General features: G+C 29.4%; 1 protein-coding gene across 1 annotated transcript in view; it reads right to left on the bottom strand.

Moving 5' to 3' along the window:
• Positions 1 to 2,839: 2,839 nt before the first annotated feature.
• Positions 2,840 to 18,462, bottom strand: part of LOC136975000 (F-box/LRR-repeat protein 20) — a 68,221-nt gene continuing 52,598 nt past the window's right edge. The window contains exons 13-15 of the mRNA XM_067269990.1: positions 10,954 to 11,010; positions 5,247 to 5,459; positions 2,840 to 3,856 (exon numbers count right to left, since the gene is read on the bottom strand). Coding sequence (XP_067126091.1) covers positions 3,749 to 3,856; positions 5,247 to 5,459; positions 10,954 to 11,010 — 378 coding nt within the window. The 3' untranslated portion in view covers positions 2,840 to 3,748. The remainder of the gene's footprint in view (positions 3,857 to 5,246; positions 5,460 to 10,953; positions 11,011 to 18,462) is intronic.

Here is an 18,462-nt window from a genome sequence, read left to right as displayed (position 1 = left end):
CCACCTCTATGCGTTCGGGTTAATTTCACCCACGTCACGTGATTAAACCGCGAGCGCTGCTGTTTTTTTCCGGAGATAGTTACCTTTGTTCTGCGATGTAATAAAAGTGGAGTTTCGAGAACAACCTCCAACATTAAATTTTGTCAGCGTTTAGGTAAAACACCTACAAAGACTTTAAAATTGCTAGGTGTACGGTGATTCTACCATGGCAAAGTCAAAATGTTGGAGGTTGTTCTTGAAACTCCACTTTTATTACGTCGCAGAACAAAGGTAACTATCTCTGGAAAAAAACAGCAGCGCTCGCAGTTTAATCACATGACGTGGGTGAAATTAACCTAAACGCGTAGAGGTGGTTTGGTAGAATCCATTTCATATGCTGTAACTTCAAATACGTGCTTTTGTTGTCATAGATTACTGCAGTCCCCAAACTTTTGGATTGTACCACGTATGTGTTTCATGAAAAGAAATTTGCTTTTCTGTGAATGCTGTACTATAATGATGCATTTTAATACTATTTCTTTCTTGTGGAAATGTCTTATAAGAAGAACACTGACACACTCCACTGATGGTTGGAGTGTGTCAGCATGTGTCCTTGAAAGTTCCTCTCCTCCTTAGGAACATTTTAAATAAACTCATCAGGGATGAGTGGGGATGACTCCTACGCCCATAGCACCATGAGTAACCATGGATGGTTATATCTAAAGTTAAATATGTCTGGAAGCAGAGAATTATTCAGAAGTCCAGGTAGCATAACTGGCAATGCATATACGTGGTAAGTGGGAGTTGAGGGCTTGAGTCCCGCTCGACCGATTATTTTCTTCCAGAATATTCTAAATTATTTAGTAAATTATAATTATTAAATTTAATAAGAGATGGCACCTAAGGCCTACCTCAAGTAAAAAATGACTTAAAATTTAATTAATAGTAGCGGAAAAATAGCCCGATGCATTACGACAATTGTTTGTCTTGGATTAATAAACGTCAGGTTTGAGAGGTTCATAAATATGAACTTCATCTCTCCTTTCTCCAATTAAACCACAATATTCAACAACAAACAATGAATGATGAGAAGGGAAAAAAAAAACTATCAGAAAAATTTGATTATTTATATTAATTTTATTTTATAAAGTAACTTAATAATAATAATAAAGATAATTAAAGGCAATTCACTATTACTTTATAAAATAAATTACTTGCCTTTAATACAGCCTATATACAAATACATGTTCATCCAGCTGAAGAAATCAATAATCAGATAAAATACATTTGCTCAAATAGATCTTGAATTTAATCTTTCTGTAATATGCAGAATACTTTAATTGGGCTGCAATTTTTAGACTTATAAATTCCCACTGTCGTCTGTCCGTGAAAACAGTGTTAGATAGACGAAAGTCAAGACCTGGTACGGAGAGCTCAGGAGCAGGAGACCCGGATTAACTATATAAGTTCATGTGACTTCCAGTCTAAATCAGAATTCAATTCAAAAATTTTCCCAAATGGAGTTAAATAGATGACCAGCAGGAAGGGTGTGATGTACAGGGGCAAGACACTACAAATTGGAGATGGAGGACATATTTAAAATTGAATAAATTAAAAATATGATTAAAAATTTAAACCCGGCATTGTGGTGATGTCGCAATAAATAACAATTGCTCATTAACTCTAATATATCTTGTCTTGTAATAGAATTTACCCATTTGTAATTCTTTTTTGCTTGAAATATTGACTTCTTTAATTTAAAAATTATAATATAAAAACAATACATTTGAGTATTTCTGTTTATGAAAAAACTGTCAGACACTTGCTTATTACATCAAACTTGTTTACAATTTTTATATTCTAAAACAATATGAAAAACAACAGAAATTCGTATTAAATATAAAATTTATCTAATACTAGGATATAACAATTACAAATAGCAGTTTTCTTATATAATTAGCATAGATTAATCTCGAAATTTGTTACCAATTTAAAAAAATGCAGTTATTATATTATAGCACTTATCAATAATCATAAACGTTTACTGTAATAGCTACTTGAATTATCTTAAGAAAATTTTATTGAATATGAATTTTTCCATATGAAATTAATATTAAGCAAATCTATCATAAATCAATAAACAAATTTACATTAAAAATTGTTTAACTAAGAATGTATTTGTTCAAATAATAATAATGTTTTAATGACTTATTTTCTAACGTAAAAATATTCCCAATTTACCGAGCGAAAATTAAGTCTTATTTTAATTCAATATTAATTTGACATCTGGCATCATATAATACTAAATTTTAAACATCTGAATTTTATTAATAAAAAGTTTTATATATAAAATAAAAATAATACATGCTGTAATTGATTTTTCAAATATTAATAGATAATGTTAATTGTTCCATGTCTGATAATCAAAATTAATATAAGTTTTAAAATATAATACTTGATATTAAAAATATAATATATTAAAAAATATAAAATGATTTTTATCAAAATAAGAACAGCAGCAATTTAACTTTTTTTTTTTTTTTTGTGAAAGTGAAACTCTGTAGCATATTAATTTAAATATATTCAAGCAATTTTTAAAGTTATCGAAAAATATCAATGTATGAAAATAAGCTTAAGGCTGATTGCATCCGTAACCGAGGAGGTTACAATCTCCAACAGATAGAATTAAATTTTTATTGCTTTTTCTATGGGGAAAATCCTTTGCAAAAAATTGAAAATGGAAGAAAATAGAACTAAACAAGAAGTTTTTTGAATTAGTATCCTATTTAATTCTCTATTAATGTATAGTTCAGAATTTTGAAAATTGAATTTTTTAATTTTCTATGAATTTTTAAAGTTATAGAAAATTAATAAATTCAATTTTCAAAATTCTAAACTGCACTTTAATATACAGATTAAATAGGATTCTCCAGTAAAAAATTGTTTGGATATAACTGCCCAAAGTATTTCCCATAGAAAATGCATGAAATTTATAATGCCATCTGCTGAGATCACGTGTATAACCAAAAAGGCTATAAATCAGCCTTAAATGAAAATTGTTTTTCATATTTTACTCCTAATTTTATTAAATATTATTTTGAAATAAATCATTACTGTTCACAATTTAATAATCATACCAATTTTTTATTCAATAACAAAAAATTTAAAATTCAAATTTCATATATATATATATGTTGTAAAAAGCATGTTATATTTTTTAATTTCTTACTGATTACAATAATAATATACTACAACATATTCACAACTTTCACAAGCAACTTATAAATTCAAATATGATATTTTTTTTTGGATATAATATTTAAAGTTTATGATTATAAAACTTATCATTTTGTTCTTCCAACATTCCTTAGTTGATATAAATAAAACTTTATAATTACATATGGAAATTTGTGGATAATTCTTGTAAAGATCGTATATCAGGAATAATTATCAGCAAAATTTCATTGTTAATTTCTCGTATCTAAGCATCGCGTAAGTCCATTGCAAGCTGTTTTCACTTTCCTTTAAACATTTCTATCACAAATACTTTTTCATGATTGTTATTTCCAATATATTTTTATCTTATGGAAATAATTGTTGATATGACAAAATTTGCCAATATTGCATATGGTAATAAATTAACAATCTTAGGAAATAAAATTGATCTCTGTGCCAGTGTATAATGCAGTGCATACTGCAACACAGAGAATTAGATCATTGGAATGCACCTAGTTTTTTTCTTTTTATCGTAGGATGAATAAAATTGATCTCATAAGACGACACAACATCGACAATATCGTGGACGACCTCCCCCTGCCGAAGGTGGTGGAGTTACTGGTGCAAAATAAGCATGCACTCGTAGATCGGGAAGATGGCTCTGAAATAAATAATCATATTTTTTATTATTCAAACATGACAGCATGTTAAAGTTACTATAAAATTTTTAAAGCAATTTCTATATTATTTTGCATAATTCTACAGTTGCCTAATTATAAGTATAATTAACATCAGTGATTTAAAAAGATATTTATTGATAAGACAAACAATAGACAAACATCTTTAAAAGTTATGAAAAAATTTTTAAGTTTTATTAAAAATTATATACTACTCCATATATCTAGCCATTACTGTTACAAAAGCATTCAATAAAAATTTGAATAGGGCAAAAATTTAACCTTTTATTTCATAATTGTAAAAAAAAATACATAAACTTTAAAATCTAGCACAAATTCTTAATAAACAAACATTCCATAACTTGTGACGTATGTTCTCAAACATTATATTTAAACTGGATGATGGCTACTAATGTAGCAGAAAAACTTAGTTTATTAAAAATCTATGCTTGATTTTAAAGGTTGATTGTATTTCTTTTTACTATTTTATCCAGTTACATGTGTTTTATATTTCTAAATCAATAAAGTTAATAAAATGTATTTATAAGTAAAATGAACACAATATGATGATAATTATATAAATGCAAGTTTAAAATAATTTAAATATGACAGCAGAAACTTAAATAAAATGAAATTTGAAATATCATCTTGATAAATGCTTTCTCCCCAATACCATTTTTTACATTATTTTTCACAGGTTATTGAATTAATTATATGTTCAATTATATCATAAAAGTAGTCATGAGAATGTTTGAATCTTTTGGACTTAATTCAAAATTTTCTATACTTCTAGACATTGCAAGTTTGAAATAGAATGTGACAGCATTCAAATTCTAAAGCAATTTATTTTTTGAACACAAAAATAAAAATATTTTTATATGCATCATATTCCATTAAGATTATATTCTTATAAATATAGTTCATTGTTCTACAAGTCATTGATAAATTTCTGAATATTCTTGTAATCAAATAGTTAAATATAGGACTGTGTTATTAAAAAAGTTTCAACATAAATACATTTTTTGCTGCAATAATTAAATTTTTAATGCATTCCTTGATCCTTTAGAAAACAGTATTGCATTTAATTGCTAAATTGGAGTTTTTGCAAAAAAAAAAAAAAAAATTTAATATCTACAAGACTGACTTCAAACAGTCTTGAGGATCATTGATGACTGTAAAGGAAACTGCTTATTAATCAACACTATTCTTAAATTGTTTACTGATTGTTTTTGTTCATCATATGGCAGTTTAATAAAAATCACATTGGTTTATAAAGAACGTAACCTGTATTTTCCAGATTGCACAATAATTAATAAAAATAAACTAATTACAATATCAATTACTTTTAAAATAGATATACATATATTCACATACCCTCAAACGACGGATTCCAGCTCTTGTAATCAGCTGGCAATCATATAATTCAATGCGTTGAAGACTATGGCAAGTTATCAAGTGATCTAGGGAAGCATCAGTAATTAAAGGACAATTGTCTAATTCGAGAACATTCAAATGTTCTGAAGAACATGGACTGGTTCCAAGATGATGGATACCTTCATCTGTTATTAATTCACAATGAGACAGACTCTGTAAAGGAAAATAAAAAACATTAATCTAACACACTAACAATAAATTTTTAAAAACACATTATCCTCAGTTTGGAGGGCATTATTGGATATTTAGTATTACTTTTACATCTTGATATTTACATTCTGATACAAATGTGACTACTGACCACCAATCAGACACTTGTTTTATATTTTAAATTATTACATTCCATCGCTCATTCTATTCAGATACCTGTTTCCTAATACATTTTTTAACTTAAAGATGATTGCTAAAGGTAATTGAAAACATTTGTTTTTCTCCATCATTTTGTGTTTCACAAGCTGGATTTTTGGTTGCATAAGTGTTTTGTAAATTATCCAGTATATAGTGCATTTATTACTTAATAAATTTTTACATAAAAATTCTATTATAATGTCATTTGTTATATCTATATATATAACCCATTCAACAGGTGTCCGTCCTTCCTTCCGTCCGTCCATCCCGTAACCGTTTGATAACCGACACTAGAGGTGCCCCTATCGTGTGTCATATTTCAAACATTCAAATTAAATTAACAATTTTAATTATTATTTAAATTAACAATATAAATTATTATTCTTCATTTGGCCAATACATTATTATTTGGTCAATATAACAATATAAATAATTCAGTATATTTGTAATAGGAATTTATTACTGTCACGGAATGCCTGTAATGTTCACTAGGGGGCGAATAACAAAAAACCGGATAGATTTGAACCGCTACGACAAAACGATAAGTGAAATAGTTAAGCTAATATTTTAATATAATAATAGAAACCTTTCATGGCACGAACGGACGGATGGACGGAAGGAAAAACGGACACCTGTTGAATGGGTTATATATATAGAAGATAGATTAAGTGCATCAAACTTTTAAAAATTAAGCGCGCACAACTTTCATATATTAAGTGCATTAAACATGCCTCATAGAAATTTGTAATACTGTTAAAACGCCCACTAGGGGGCATCCCGGGCTACTAGTATAATTGTGTCATAATTATAAAAAAATATGTCTAATATTTTTATAAAATTTGTAAAATCATCATTGTTTATAATTGACTTATTACAGTAGTTCATTAATCTGGAACCTGTTAGATCAGATGGTGCCAAATTATTGAAAATATCAGATTTCTAGACACTATTTTTACATTACTCAATAAGTTACACACAATCTGAATGTTACAGACATTGCTATACATTTTGTACCAGCAGTCACTGCTATAGGATTAGGTTTATTTTATGCACACTCTTGTCAGTCTGAAACTGATACAGCGCCTGGTTATACTGTCTTAGATTAACTGAAAAACTCACAAAAATGTTAATAAAAATTTCATTGTACAAAATCAACATTCACAACAATTCATATGCATATATTGCATTATTTATTTTTGAGACATGTTCTGTAAATACACAGTTCAGAAAAGCTACACTCTGAATATGAGAAACCTATTTTTAAGTGCATTTCCCCTGCACTGATCTGTGAAAAAATATATTAGTCGTGACATTACTGGATACAAAAGACATGTGCTAAGCTCTAACAAAGCAGCGTTCATTCAGCACAGTACAACATAAACTATTTACAGTTCACTGAATTACACTTGTGGGCCCTTCCTAATTATTCTTGAGATGATAATGATTGAATTATTTTATCCAGCACTCTCTGAAAAGCAGTTGGATCATCAGATATTTTTCAGAGGGTGAAGAATAATGACTCCACTATTGGTATCTCCACCTTGTCATGGTTATGGGGCTTGTATTTCTCAAGGACCCTGAGGGCTATGCTGGCAGTAGTGTAGCTAATGGTAAGGCTTCCTATCCAGAAAGGTCAAAGGAGAGAGAAGAACAGATGAAGAGAGATACCTTGGTCCTCAGGTTGGGGGTTGTGCATGGGGCTAACAATCCCACTATATAAAAAACAGCAGGACAATTATGAAACAGTCACAAGAAAACAACTAGACAGCAATTAGAGGGAATTTTACAAGTAAACTGGAAAAACAGATTAAACATAGGAACCTGAAATGTAAGAAGCCTTTATAGAGCAGGAGCACTTAAGAAGGGTAATAGAAGAACTAGAGATATAAGATGAATATCACAGCCATCCAAGAAATATGATGGGTGGGGGATGACAATCATTTTGGAGAACATGATGATCCTATATGGAGGAAATACTAGACATGAACTAGGCATGGGTTTCATCATAGCTGAGCATATACGGGACTTGATCTTGGCAATTGAATGCATTTCTGAGAGGATTTCCAAGCTCAGAATGAGAGGCTGGTAGTTTAATATCACACTGGTGTGGCCGTCGGCCATGATATTGTATATTTTGTATATTTTATATTGAATTAGTCTTAGATTTTCTTTGTTTCTTTGTCTAGCTCTTTCTAGAACTTTCTTTGTCTAACTCTTTTGCCCTTGGGGGAGGATTATCTTTCCCTCGATAGTAAGAACAAAAGAGGGAGTGAGGCCCTGAAGCAAAACAGACAGAAAGAGTGCCATTCTGGGTTGAAATCCCGAAGAAGTAGGAGGTGAAAGAGTGAGTGCTCCAGAAAGGGAGAAAGGTGATCTAAGACGATAAAGTGCAGAGAGAGATCATCGAGGAAAGACGACTCAGTCCGAAAGAAAAAGATTATAGACGAAAGGTCTACAAGGAAAAGGGCTACAAACGAAAATAAAAAAAAGAGGGAGGTCCGAAGCTGTTTCCCACCAAAAGACACATCGCAAAGAAACCCGGATATTTCTACTACTTTCCTTATCTTTCTTTATTTCTTCTATTCTTCCATTTTTTTTTAGTTTTAAGTTAGTATAAGTTAGTGTAAGTGAATACGGTCCTCGTCAGATTGTCACGTGTGTGCAAGATAACTGTTTTTGAGGACAAACATTTAATGCCTGTATATATTAAATTCTGGAAGTTGTAAAGTTGGGATCCTATGTAAAGAACCTGTTCAGAGAGAATAAAACTACTTTATATTAAGTTTTATTTTGTACCATTCCGCTCGCAGGATCATGTACCTCTCATTACGAACACCACAATGGTCAATGCCCACACTCCTACCGAAGTCAGCGACAGAGGAAACAAAGAAATTCTTTGAATAGCTGGAGAACACACTGGCAGGGTTCCAACACATAACAGTGATGCTTCTTGGAGACCTTAATGCTAAAATAGACAAAGAGCAGTGCTTCCAACCAACATAGGAAAGGAGAGCCTGCATGAGACAACCAATGGAGAGCGACTTATCAACCTAGCCAGCACTGAAGATCAGATAATCAATAGTATTAATTTCCCTATAAAAAACATTCACAAACAAACATGAGTATCCCCAGATGGCAAAACTCAGAATCAAATAGATCATATACTCATTAACCAGAGATATCAAAATAGCATAAAAAACATACATAGTCTCAGAGGAGCAGAAGCAGATCACTTCCTGTTGAGAGTCAGCAAGAGGGTAATGAAGAAGGACAAGTAAAACCATTGTTTCTCATGCAATGCACACAAACTCATAACATCAGGCAACAATACTAGGAAGAAATGGGAAAGGCTCTAGAATTGAATACGATGGAAGAGATGGAAATGGACCAAGCTGGAAGGCAATGTGTACATCCATCTTAAAGGTAACCATAAAAACCTTACCTAGAGAATACAAGCCAAGGAAACCATGGTTTAACAGCATATGTGAGGAAGTGGTAAATCAAAAAAGAAAGCAAGAATGAATTGGCTTGACATCCCAGAAGACCTACATATCAAATACCAATATTATGAGGCATCAAAACATTCTAAGACGACTATTAGACAGCAGAAAAGGTAATTTCTCACAGATTTGATTGAGGAAGCAGAGAATAGTTATAAGAAGCAGAAAGTAAGAGGCTTCTTCAGGGACATTAAGACTCTACATAACATATATTGACCACAACCCCTGGTCATCAAGGATGCACGTGGGAGGTTGTTAGCCAACAAACAGGAAGTTTCCAAAAGATAGAAAGAATATTTTCAGGATCTCCTGAACTGTCTGGGCTCCACGACCCCAGCTACATTCCCCAGAACACACTGTTCAACCAGAAGTTAAAGAACCTACTCAGAGTGAAGTTCAGGTTATCATACAAAATCTCCATAACCATAAAGCTGCAGAGACTGACAATATCAAACCAAAGCTCATGAAAGCAGCTTACAAAGACAATCCATAATCTAATTCTGCAGATCTGGAGGAGGACAGAATGCCAATGGAATGGAAGGAAGCAGGCATAATCCCTATCCATAAGGAGATAAAATGGAGTGTAAAAACTACAGGAGGGATCTCCCTACTCCAGGTGACATACAAGATCGTGTAATCTCTAGTTATGAGGAGATTGACTCCATACATGGAGGGAATCATAGGTGAATATCAAACTGGTTTTCAAAAAAATAGATCCACAACTGATCAAATCTTAGTGAAGACATTATGACAGGTTCTTGAGAAGAACTGGGAATACAATATCGACACACACCTGCTGTCATCAATTTTCAAACAGCAGCATTCACAGGCAATCAGTGTAGAGGTACCAGACAAACTCTCCAAAATTGGAAAAATTTGCATTAATGAGGTGTGATATACAATAAAAACCAGGACCACAAGGTCATACAGCTTTCAGAGCAAAACAGGACTGAAACATGGAGATGTCCTGTCTCCTTTTTTCTTTAACATCACTCCAGAAAAAGTAGTCAGAATGGCCCAGGAGATAGACAATAAATGAAAATAACTCAAGAGACAAACTATCACTACTAGCATATGCAGATGACATTATCATAATGGGAGCACCTCAAAGGGAGGTGACGAGATTAACATCAAAATTAGCAACAGCCGTAAAGAGCATGGGTCTGATCATCAATGAAGAGAAGACTAAATACATGGTTATTTCTAAAAAGGGAGAATCCTACCAGAAGATTACAGTGGCTAGGTCACGTCATAAGGCTACCTACAATGGCAACAGCATCAAGAGGGTTCCACTATGAGGGGGAAAGGGAAGAGATGAAGAAGTCGTACCAGGAAAAGGTGGATAGATGGGGTCACTGAAGATCTTCAAGACCTCGGAATCGAAGATTGAAAGAGGCAGGCTGTAGACCAAATGAGTTGGAGAAGGATTGTGGGGCCTTGAAGGTCCATGATGCCAGAAGAAACAGAATAATGAACTTTGACTATAATTTGTGACTGACATTTTTAATATAAGTAAATAAATTTTGTATATAACTTTTTTAAACAAAAACTTTCAAGCCTTTTGTTTAAAGAAGTTTTACATTGTGAATATTGAAACATTTACAATGTAAAATAATTAAAATACACTAAAAGAAATATTAGCTATATACAATAAGCAGCTATGATTGTTATATGCAATGGATATTTATACTTTGTATACAGCAAATTTTTTTATTAATTCTAATAAAAATATTGAAATTATTATTCAATTTGTAACATTTTAAATTATTGCTATTAATAAATAAATTAATAATACTCACCAATTTTTCTAAGTTAGGGCAGCCAGCAGAAAGATAGCACAATGTATTGTCAGTGATCTATTAAAATCAAAGAAAAAAAGTGTTTTAAAATTTATGAAGTTTAAATCAGATTAAAATAAACTATTTAATATTGTTTTTAATACATTATATATATATATAGAACTATATATCATTATTTAAAAATGAAAAGATAATTATAAATCATGGAATAATAATAAATAATGTATATTAAAAAAAAAACAAAAACCAATTTATATTACATCTATTTATATTCTAATCTGATAAACATCAGATTTAACAAAAAAAAACAAGATTAGAAACATTATCAAAAATTTATACATTTGAAACACTTTCAAAATATTATCAAGTCACCAAATATATCATTAGTAGATATAAAGTAATGAATGAATAAAATATCGTTATCAGTCATTTGATTTTTAAAATTATTCCTCACATTACCATTATTAGTAATCTATAACTCTCTCGTTAAATATTTCATTAAACAAGTCTCATTAATTTAGCAAGAAAAATTATCATTAAAAAATAATGGGTATCTTTTAAATATTTAAAGACATTAATTCTAATAACAATTACTCCTATTATTATTTTTTTTAACTATATACAAATACAGTGAAAACTGCTTATGCGACCACCTGCATTCAACGGGCACCTGTCAAAATGGGCAAAAATTTCTGGCACGAAATAGTTTATACATAGTCTTTGTATAAGTTACCTGTATTAAACGACCACCTGTGTAACGCGACTGCGGGCATCGATTTTTGGTCCGAAACAACATACAGCAACTGTAATAAGCGACCACTTCCACAAATATATCGGGTCTAAACTCTTGTTTGAACCCACCTTGCACTTCTCCCACCCTTGAAATTAGGTGCAGGTGCTAATAAATTAGTCTAGCAACAAAGGAAATTCATTTCAGTTTGTTCAAAATTGTCCGAAAAATGAAAGAAATGCAAAAAAGCTGTTGTTAAAAGATCGTGTTAAAGTTATCAGAGAAAGTGAAAATGGTTTATCACAATGGCAATTAGCGGCAAAGTTTAACTGTGGGAAAATGAAATTTATTTTACCGCAGACCTACAGTATTTTTCTTAGGGGCATAAAATATTGTACACGATACAATTAATCAACTGATCTCATCGTTTAATAAAATTTATTTTATTTATTTATTATTTTTTTTACGTTCATATACAGTACATGTGTGATAAATAGTTTCTGTATCAACCTACCTTATTTCCACGATATTTTTAGAAAAATAATATCCAAGTAATTTTCACACACAAAATATTCAAAAACAATAAACGCATTAATGCAAAAATCAGTTTTACAGGCAACCTTCCTTTATTGATTCCACGATTGTCATTGGACAATTGCAGAAATGAAATTGTATTATGAGAAAAAATAATAAAATCATTCTATTATTAATTAAAAATTTTTCTTATTGTACTTAAGAAAATATTAAATATTAAAAAATACATTATTTTTAAAGTTAAAATAAGATAAAACTAACGCAAACCAAAACCAAAGTGATGGACGCTCGTATATCAATTTCGTAATACATGTAACTGAGGAGCGAATGAAAAGAACCAAGTTGAATTAATTAAGTCAGAAAAAAGAAAATGTGCATTATAATCGAGAAAATGCGAGTACTGTATTAATCTTTAAAATATTGGTATGAAATCTGTCTTATAAAATCACGACGACTCCTGTAAATCAAGTTATCCGATAAGAATAAAATACGGTACAGTACCAAAACAGCTCTATCATTGAAAAAAATTTGCTTATTTTTGCTCACCTTGAGTTTTGCTTAGTGGAAATGGCTAAAAAGTGTGCAAAATATGTACGGAAATGCGGTATTACAGCACCACCTGTCTAAAAGACCACTTTTTAAAAGAACTGTGGTAGGTCGCCATAGACAGGTTTTTACTGTATTTGAACCACAAGATAAGATAAATTCAGTTTTTTTTTGGGTTAAGTACGCTATTTTATTAAATGCAAGTGATGTTATCATTTACAGTTTCTTAACTTACTTAACATATATTCTTATTTTTTTTTAATAATTCAAATTTTATTTTTGTTAATTTAATTTTCTTGTCGTGATTAGTAATATTACTTTCTATCACATATCTTTCTTTTATCAATATACAAAAAATTATATTAAATTTTAAAATTCAAAAGAAAGCTATAAATATAAAACATCAGTTAAAAATTCCATAAAATTATTGTTATTATTTTGTTCTTAATTCAAATTATCATTAATATGCTAACGAATCACACTTTTCATTTTATTATTGATAATATGAAAAATACTTTTTTTATTCTGTCAGCAATGAATTTATTAAGAATACATTTTAAAAAAATTATGTTATTTGGAATATTTTCAAATATATTATCAAAATTTTTAAAAATTGCATAAAAGTTTCAAACTATAGTAAATATACGCAAAAAAACTTTATGCATTTTAAGTACTGGAATATGCTAATTAAAAGTACTAGCATGACTACTATTCAAACTAGGATAGTTTTTAAGAGTGAATGAAAAATGGGTCTAAAAATAATTATTAGTTAAATATTAGTAAAAATAGTTAAAAATTATTTATATATTGAACTATAAATTGATTACATTGCATAAGATAATCTTTAAAATGGCTATTTAAAATTTTATCCTATTTTTGAGTTTAAAAACAAGAAATCAAAGACTGTCCTGAACAAATTGGAACATATGAGAACCTACTAAAACTATTTATAAATGAATTTGAATACAAAATTTCTCATTTACTTCTGAATTGTTATTTTTGCAATCATTTTGAATATGTGAAATAAATTTTATCAGTAATGACTCAAAATTGAAAATACAGTAAAACCCCACTTAATGCTGCCTTGCTTAATACTGACTTGATATAACACAGTCTGCTCAAAGCCTAAAGAAAAGCTCAAAATTTACGCTGATTTAAATTATTGCGGCATTTCACTGATTCATATATAATACAATTATTTACTAACATAAACCAATCAGAAAAAGGCGGGAAAATGATGTACTTTCTTTAAACCTATGCAATTTTGGAAAAAATATAACATCATGGATGCCATAGGCAATATCGACTTTGCTTGGCAAGAATTAACTGATAAATGCATGAACAAAGTGTGAAAGAAGTTATGGCCAAAGGTATCCAAGAGTTCTCAACAAGAAGAGCCTATCTCTGTATCGTTAGGTTAACCAAACTTAACCTAATCGATACAGCAAAACTAGGAGATGTAGACAACCAGGACATTAAAGAGTTACTGCAGGTTTCTAGTGAGAGCCTTACCAACGATGACCTTCAAGAACCAGCAGAACAAGGAATTCATGTAGAACTGAGAAATAATGATTCTGAAAATGAAGATCCCAAAAAATTTCTCTACAGATTTCCTTAGTAAAAGTTTGATAACAATAACCGAAATCATTGATCAAATTGTAGAGAATGATCCAGATTTTGAAAAGAATGCAAAAGCAAAACAAAGCATTTTGGATGTGATCTTCTGCTACCGACATTTGTTTAAGAAAAGAAAAAAGCAACAAATGAAACTTTACGACTTTATTGCAAAAAAAAAAATTTCAGAAAAAATCAGGACCTTTGTCACAAAAAATGAACTTTACATTTCTGTGTGCATATGTTTATGTGTTATTTAACATATATTACTATACAAATTAATATAAAAATAACTTGTAAAAATTTGTTTATTTTTGGTTGCATGTTCCCCTATCTCTATTTACTCTATGTTAAAATAACCTCATTTAACGCTTTGTCATCTAGGAACGCATCCTCGCATTAAGAGGGGTCTTACTGTATTAGCAATTTTTAGTATTTTCCATTTATTTCTTACTTTTTACCATATATGTCATGTTTAAAAGCTTGCTCTACAGTCCATTTGATATTTTTAAATGGAATTAAAGCTAAAATTTTTTGTCGTCTTTTACAAATTTGCAATTGACACTGTCTAATTTCCATTAGTAGTTTCCATCCCTTTTGATATAAGAGAAAGTTAAAAATAATCATTTATCACAGTCTTGACTTCTGAATATTGATGCAGAAAGGAGTAATGCAACTAATATGGATCTTATTACAGTCAGTTTGGGAGAGATTGTGTGTATAATAGAGTTCTGACAAAAGTGCTGTATTTTTTCAAAAGTAATATTTTATACACAAAAATTATTTATAAATACACTTTTATCAGAAATGTAGTAATTTTATTCCCAGAGTCTCAGATTACATAGTTTCAACTAGTGGTGAACTCTAGAAATTTTTGTACCGAAGATTATACAAGTAACGCAGTTTCTCAACCTATATATTCCATAAATCCCATGGAGTCTGCAAATGTGTTAGTAGGAATCCTTGAGTTTCCAGATAAAAAAGTAATACTCTTATATTGTGAAATAAAATAAAAACAATAAAATGCTTCTTGTAATATTTATCTTCATTAAAAATGCAAACCAAAGTTTAAATTAAAAAATATAAAATTACTTAAATTAAATTATAAATTTTTAAACAAAAACACTTAGAATACATAAAAATAATAATCATTTAATTTAGTCAAGGGGGTTCGTCAGAAGTTTTCCTTTATTAAAAATCTACTTATCAGAAAATGAAGTTTGAGAAGCACAATAGAGTGATGGATATTCTTGAATCGTTTTATATCCAAAGGCATGTAGTTTTTCCAACTTTTTCAGAAATGTGTGTTAAGTTCTTTCTTATTATTTAAAAAAATGGGCTGTTGTTGATAAGCATATTAAAACCAAATAACCATTACAGTATATAAAAATGACTGAAATGTTGTGTAGGCATGATTTACCCACAGTCACCTTTGAGAAAACATGCAAAAAAAAAAAAAAATTCCATAAAATAGAAATACATTTCAGAAATTAAATAATTTTTTCAAATAACCAATTGGTGGATCAAACCGTACAAGGCTTATCAAATTGTAATGAAACCAAGAAAATCAAAATCATGTCAAAAAAAGGAGATTGATTTTGTTTGTAGGATGCATTTTGGTCTCTACTAGACCCTCTTCAGCCACAATTACATAAATACAGATATCTGCAATATTTAACTTAACGATTACATGGGTATATACTGCTAACTGTTCATACAACCGTCTGGGCAAAAAGCTTACAACTATATTTCAGAAGATTCATTCTTAAACATGCAATTTTAACAATCAATTTAAATAATTTTTCAATTTATGTTAAGTATAAAAAAACTTATTAGCATAAATAAAGTAAAATAAAATTTGTAATGAAAAGTTCTATGTACTGTATAAAAAGAATTTCTTTAAAAACTCAATTGAAAGTTACTTATATAATAGAAATGTAAAAATAAATAAATATACAAATGCTATTCACTGATTCTTTTTGTTGTTATAGTTAAAGATCAACTTTGAATGTGGTTTTCTTAAGCCTTGCACAAACATATATAGTGAACTAATTTAAGTTTTTACACAAATAATCTTATGAACAATAAATGATCTTATCACATTTTAATATATTACTTAAAATAAGAACATATAAATGGTGATTTATCTAAATAATAATAATAATTATTATCTAAATAAATATATAATAATAATAATAATAATAATAATATTATTATTATTATATTTATTTAGATATATAGTATTAGATAATAATAATTATTATCTAAATAATAATAATTATTATTATTATTATTACTATTATTAATTTTAATTATTATATTAATTTTACACTTGTTTCGGTAATAAGCTGTGTTATTGGTGTGTGTGTGTCAACATCTAGAAACTTCCTAACAAGTGACATGTGTTCAATATTGCAACTTTCTATAGTGCTGTGTATATAATCTCTGAATAGCAGAAACCATTCAGGACTGAGAAGTTTGTCCACTATTCAGAGGTACAAGCCAGTGGCCATATTGTATTTTAACCTGGTCATTAAAAAAAGAAGAATATAATAATTACAAAATCATCAAATTTGCATTAAGAATATGAAAATACCAAAAAGTATACATAGAATATATAATTAATATATATATACAGTATATTATTTATCTTTTCAGCTGTAAAAATCACATTTTAATTGAATTCTAAATAGCAAACAGATGCAACGTCACAACAAAAACCTTTTAACAGTGTTGTATTCGACAGTTTATTTTGTGTTAGCAAACAGATATTTTAATTAAATGGAACATAAAAATTACAACAAAATGTAAATGTTCATTAATTATTAATTCATCAAAAAATGACCTGAGTGGAAATAATGAAAAAAAAAAAAAAATGCAACTGTTATTATGAACAGAAGGGTTTAGGCGATGAGAGTTCGAATGACAAGTTACAAAAGCAATTTTCTAGCCACTTCCAAGGGGTAAAAAATGTATTCAATATTCTTGCATTTATGATCTAAGCAACTAATAAAAATTGATATAGGGATTTGTCTGCTTTTTCATTATCAGGTAGGTGTAATCTTTCAAACATTTTTGCTGTTTTCAATAAGCGATATATAAAAAAATTACTTTAGTCACCACCAAACTGCTAAGATTTATATCAAAAAATTTATATCAAGAAATTATATCAAAAAATTTGAGAAAACTGAATATTTTTCTACACTTTAAAGTGGCTGGCAGATTGTCTTTGTAACATGATCATTGAATTTTCACCAAATTAGTGCTATTGTCTTAACCTTAAAACTGTTTTTTTTTCATTACTACTGTACTACAGTTCTTGTTGAATGAATGAATAACTTCAGAAAAATTTATGGTTTCTTGGTAATGTAAGCTTAATTCCAACAATAAGACAGAAGTTTAACAACATTAATATGTATGACAATAAGTTATGATAGAAAACACTAATCTAGTTAAAGTTGTCAAACAGATAGAGAGTATTGTTTGGCTTTTTACAACCTACCCTCCCCCTATTCCTATTTTAAGCTAATCTTTATTCAACACCTAAGGTCAAAATTCTTCCTCTGAAAGAGTATTTGAACTGATTTTCTGTTTGTTTTAAAATATTTCATACATAATTAATTATTTCAGAATATTGAATGTGGGACTTTGTGTTTTCATAAGATAGGTTATGGATGATGGCATCTATTACTTAGAGGTGAATATAACAGATGTCTTATTTGAAGAGTCTGGATATTGTAAAAAATGTCCATTAAGTAGAGGTGTCTGCTATTTGGGAGTGTCCATTAATAGAGGTTTCACTGCATAAGTTTTTACTAAGGTTTAATGTTTGTAGACTTTGTGTAATGTATGTGGTATAACACCAGTAGAAGAGAGGACAAAGGTACAATAAATAGCTTATCCATCCACCACATCTGTCTTATTTCTTGAATGAGTGAAGTGTACTTGTTGATTTTTTCAGTGTGAGCATTTTTTATGTTATGAGTGTTTGCAACAGAGATGTCTATTATATAAGTGTGAGCCCAGGGAGTGTCGGAAGAAGTCGAACTACTCCTTCCGGCAACAAGTCGTTGACCTACTCACTT

The sequence above is a fragment of the Centruroides vittatus genome, unplaced genomic scaffold, assembly GCF_030686945.1.
Source record: "Centruroides vittatus isolate TY-2023 unplaced genomic scaffold, ASM3068694v2 contig_361, whole genome shotgun sequence".
Lineage (NCBI taxonomy): Eukaryota > Metazoa > Arthropoda > Arachnida > Scorpiones > Buthidae > Centruroides > Centruroides vittatus.
The sequence above is the reverse complement of the archived record's forward strand: the minus strand, read 5'-3'. Positions and strand labels throughout refer to the sequence as shown.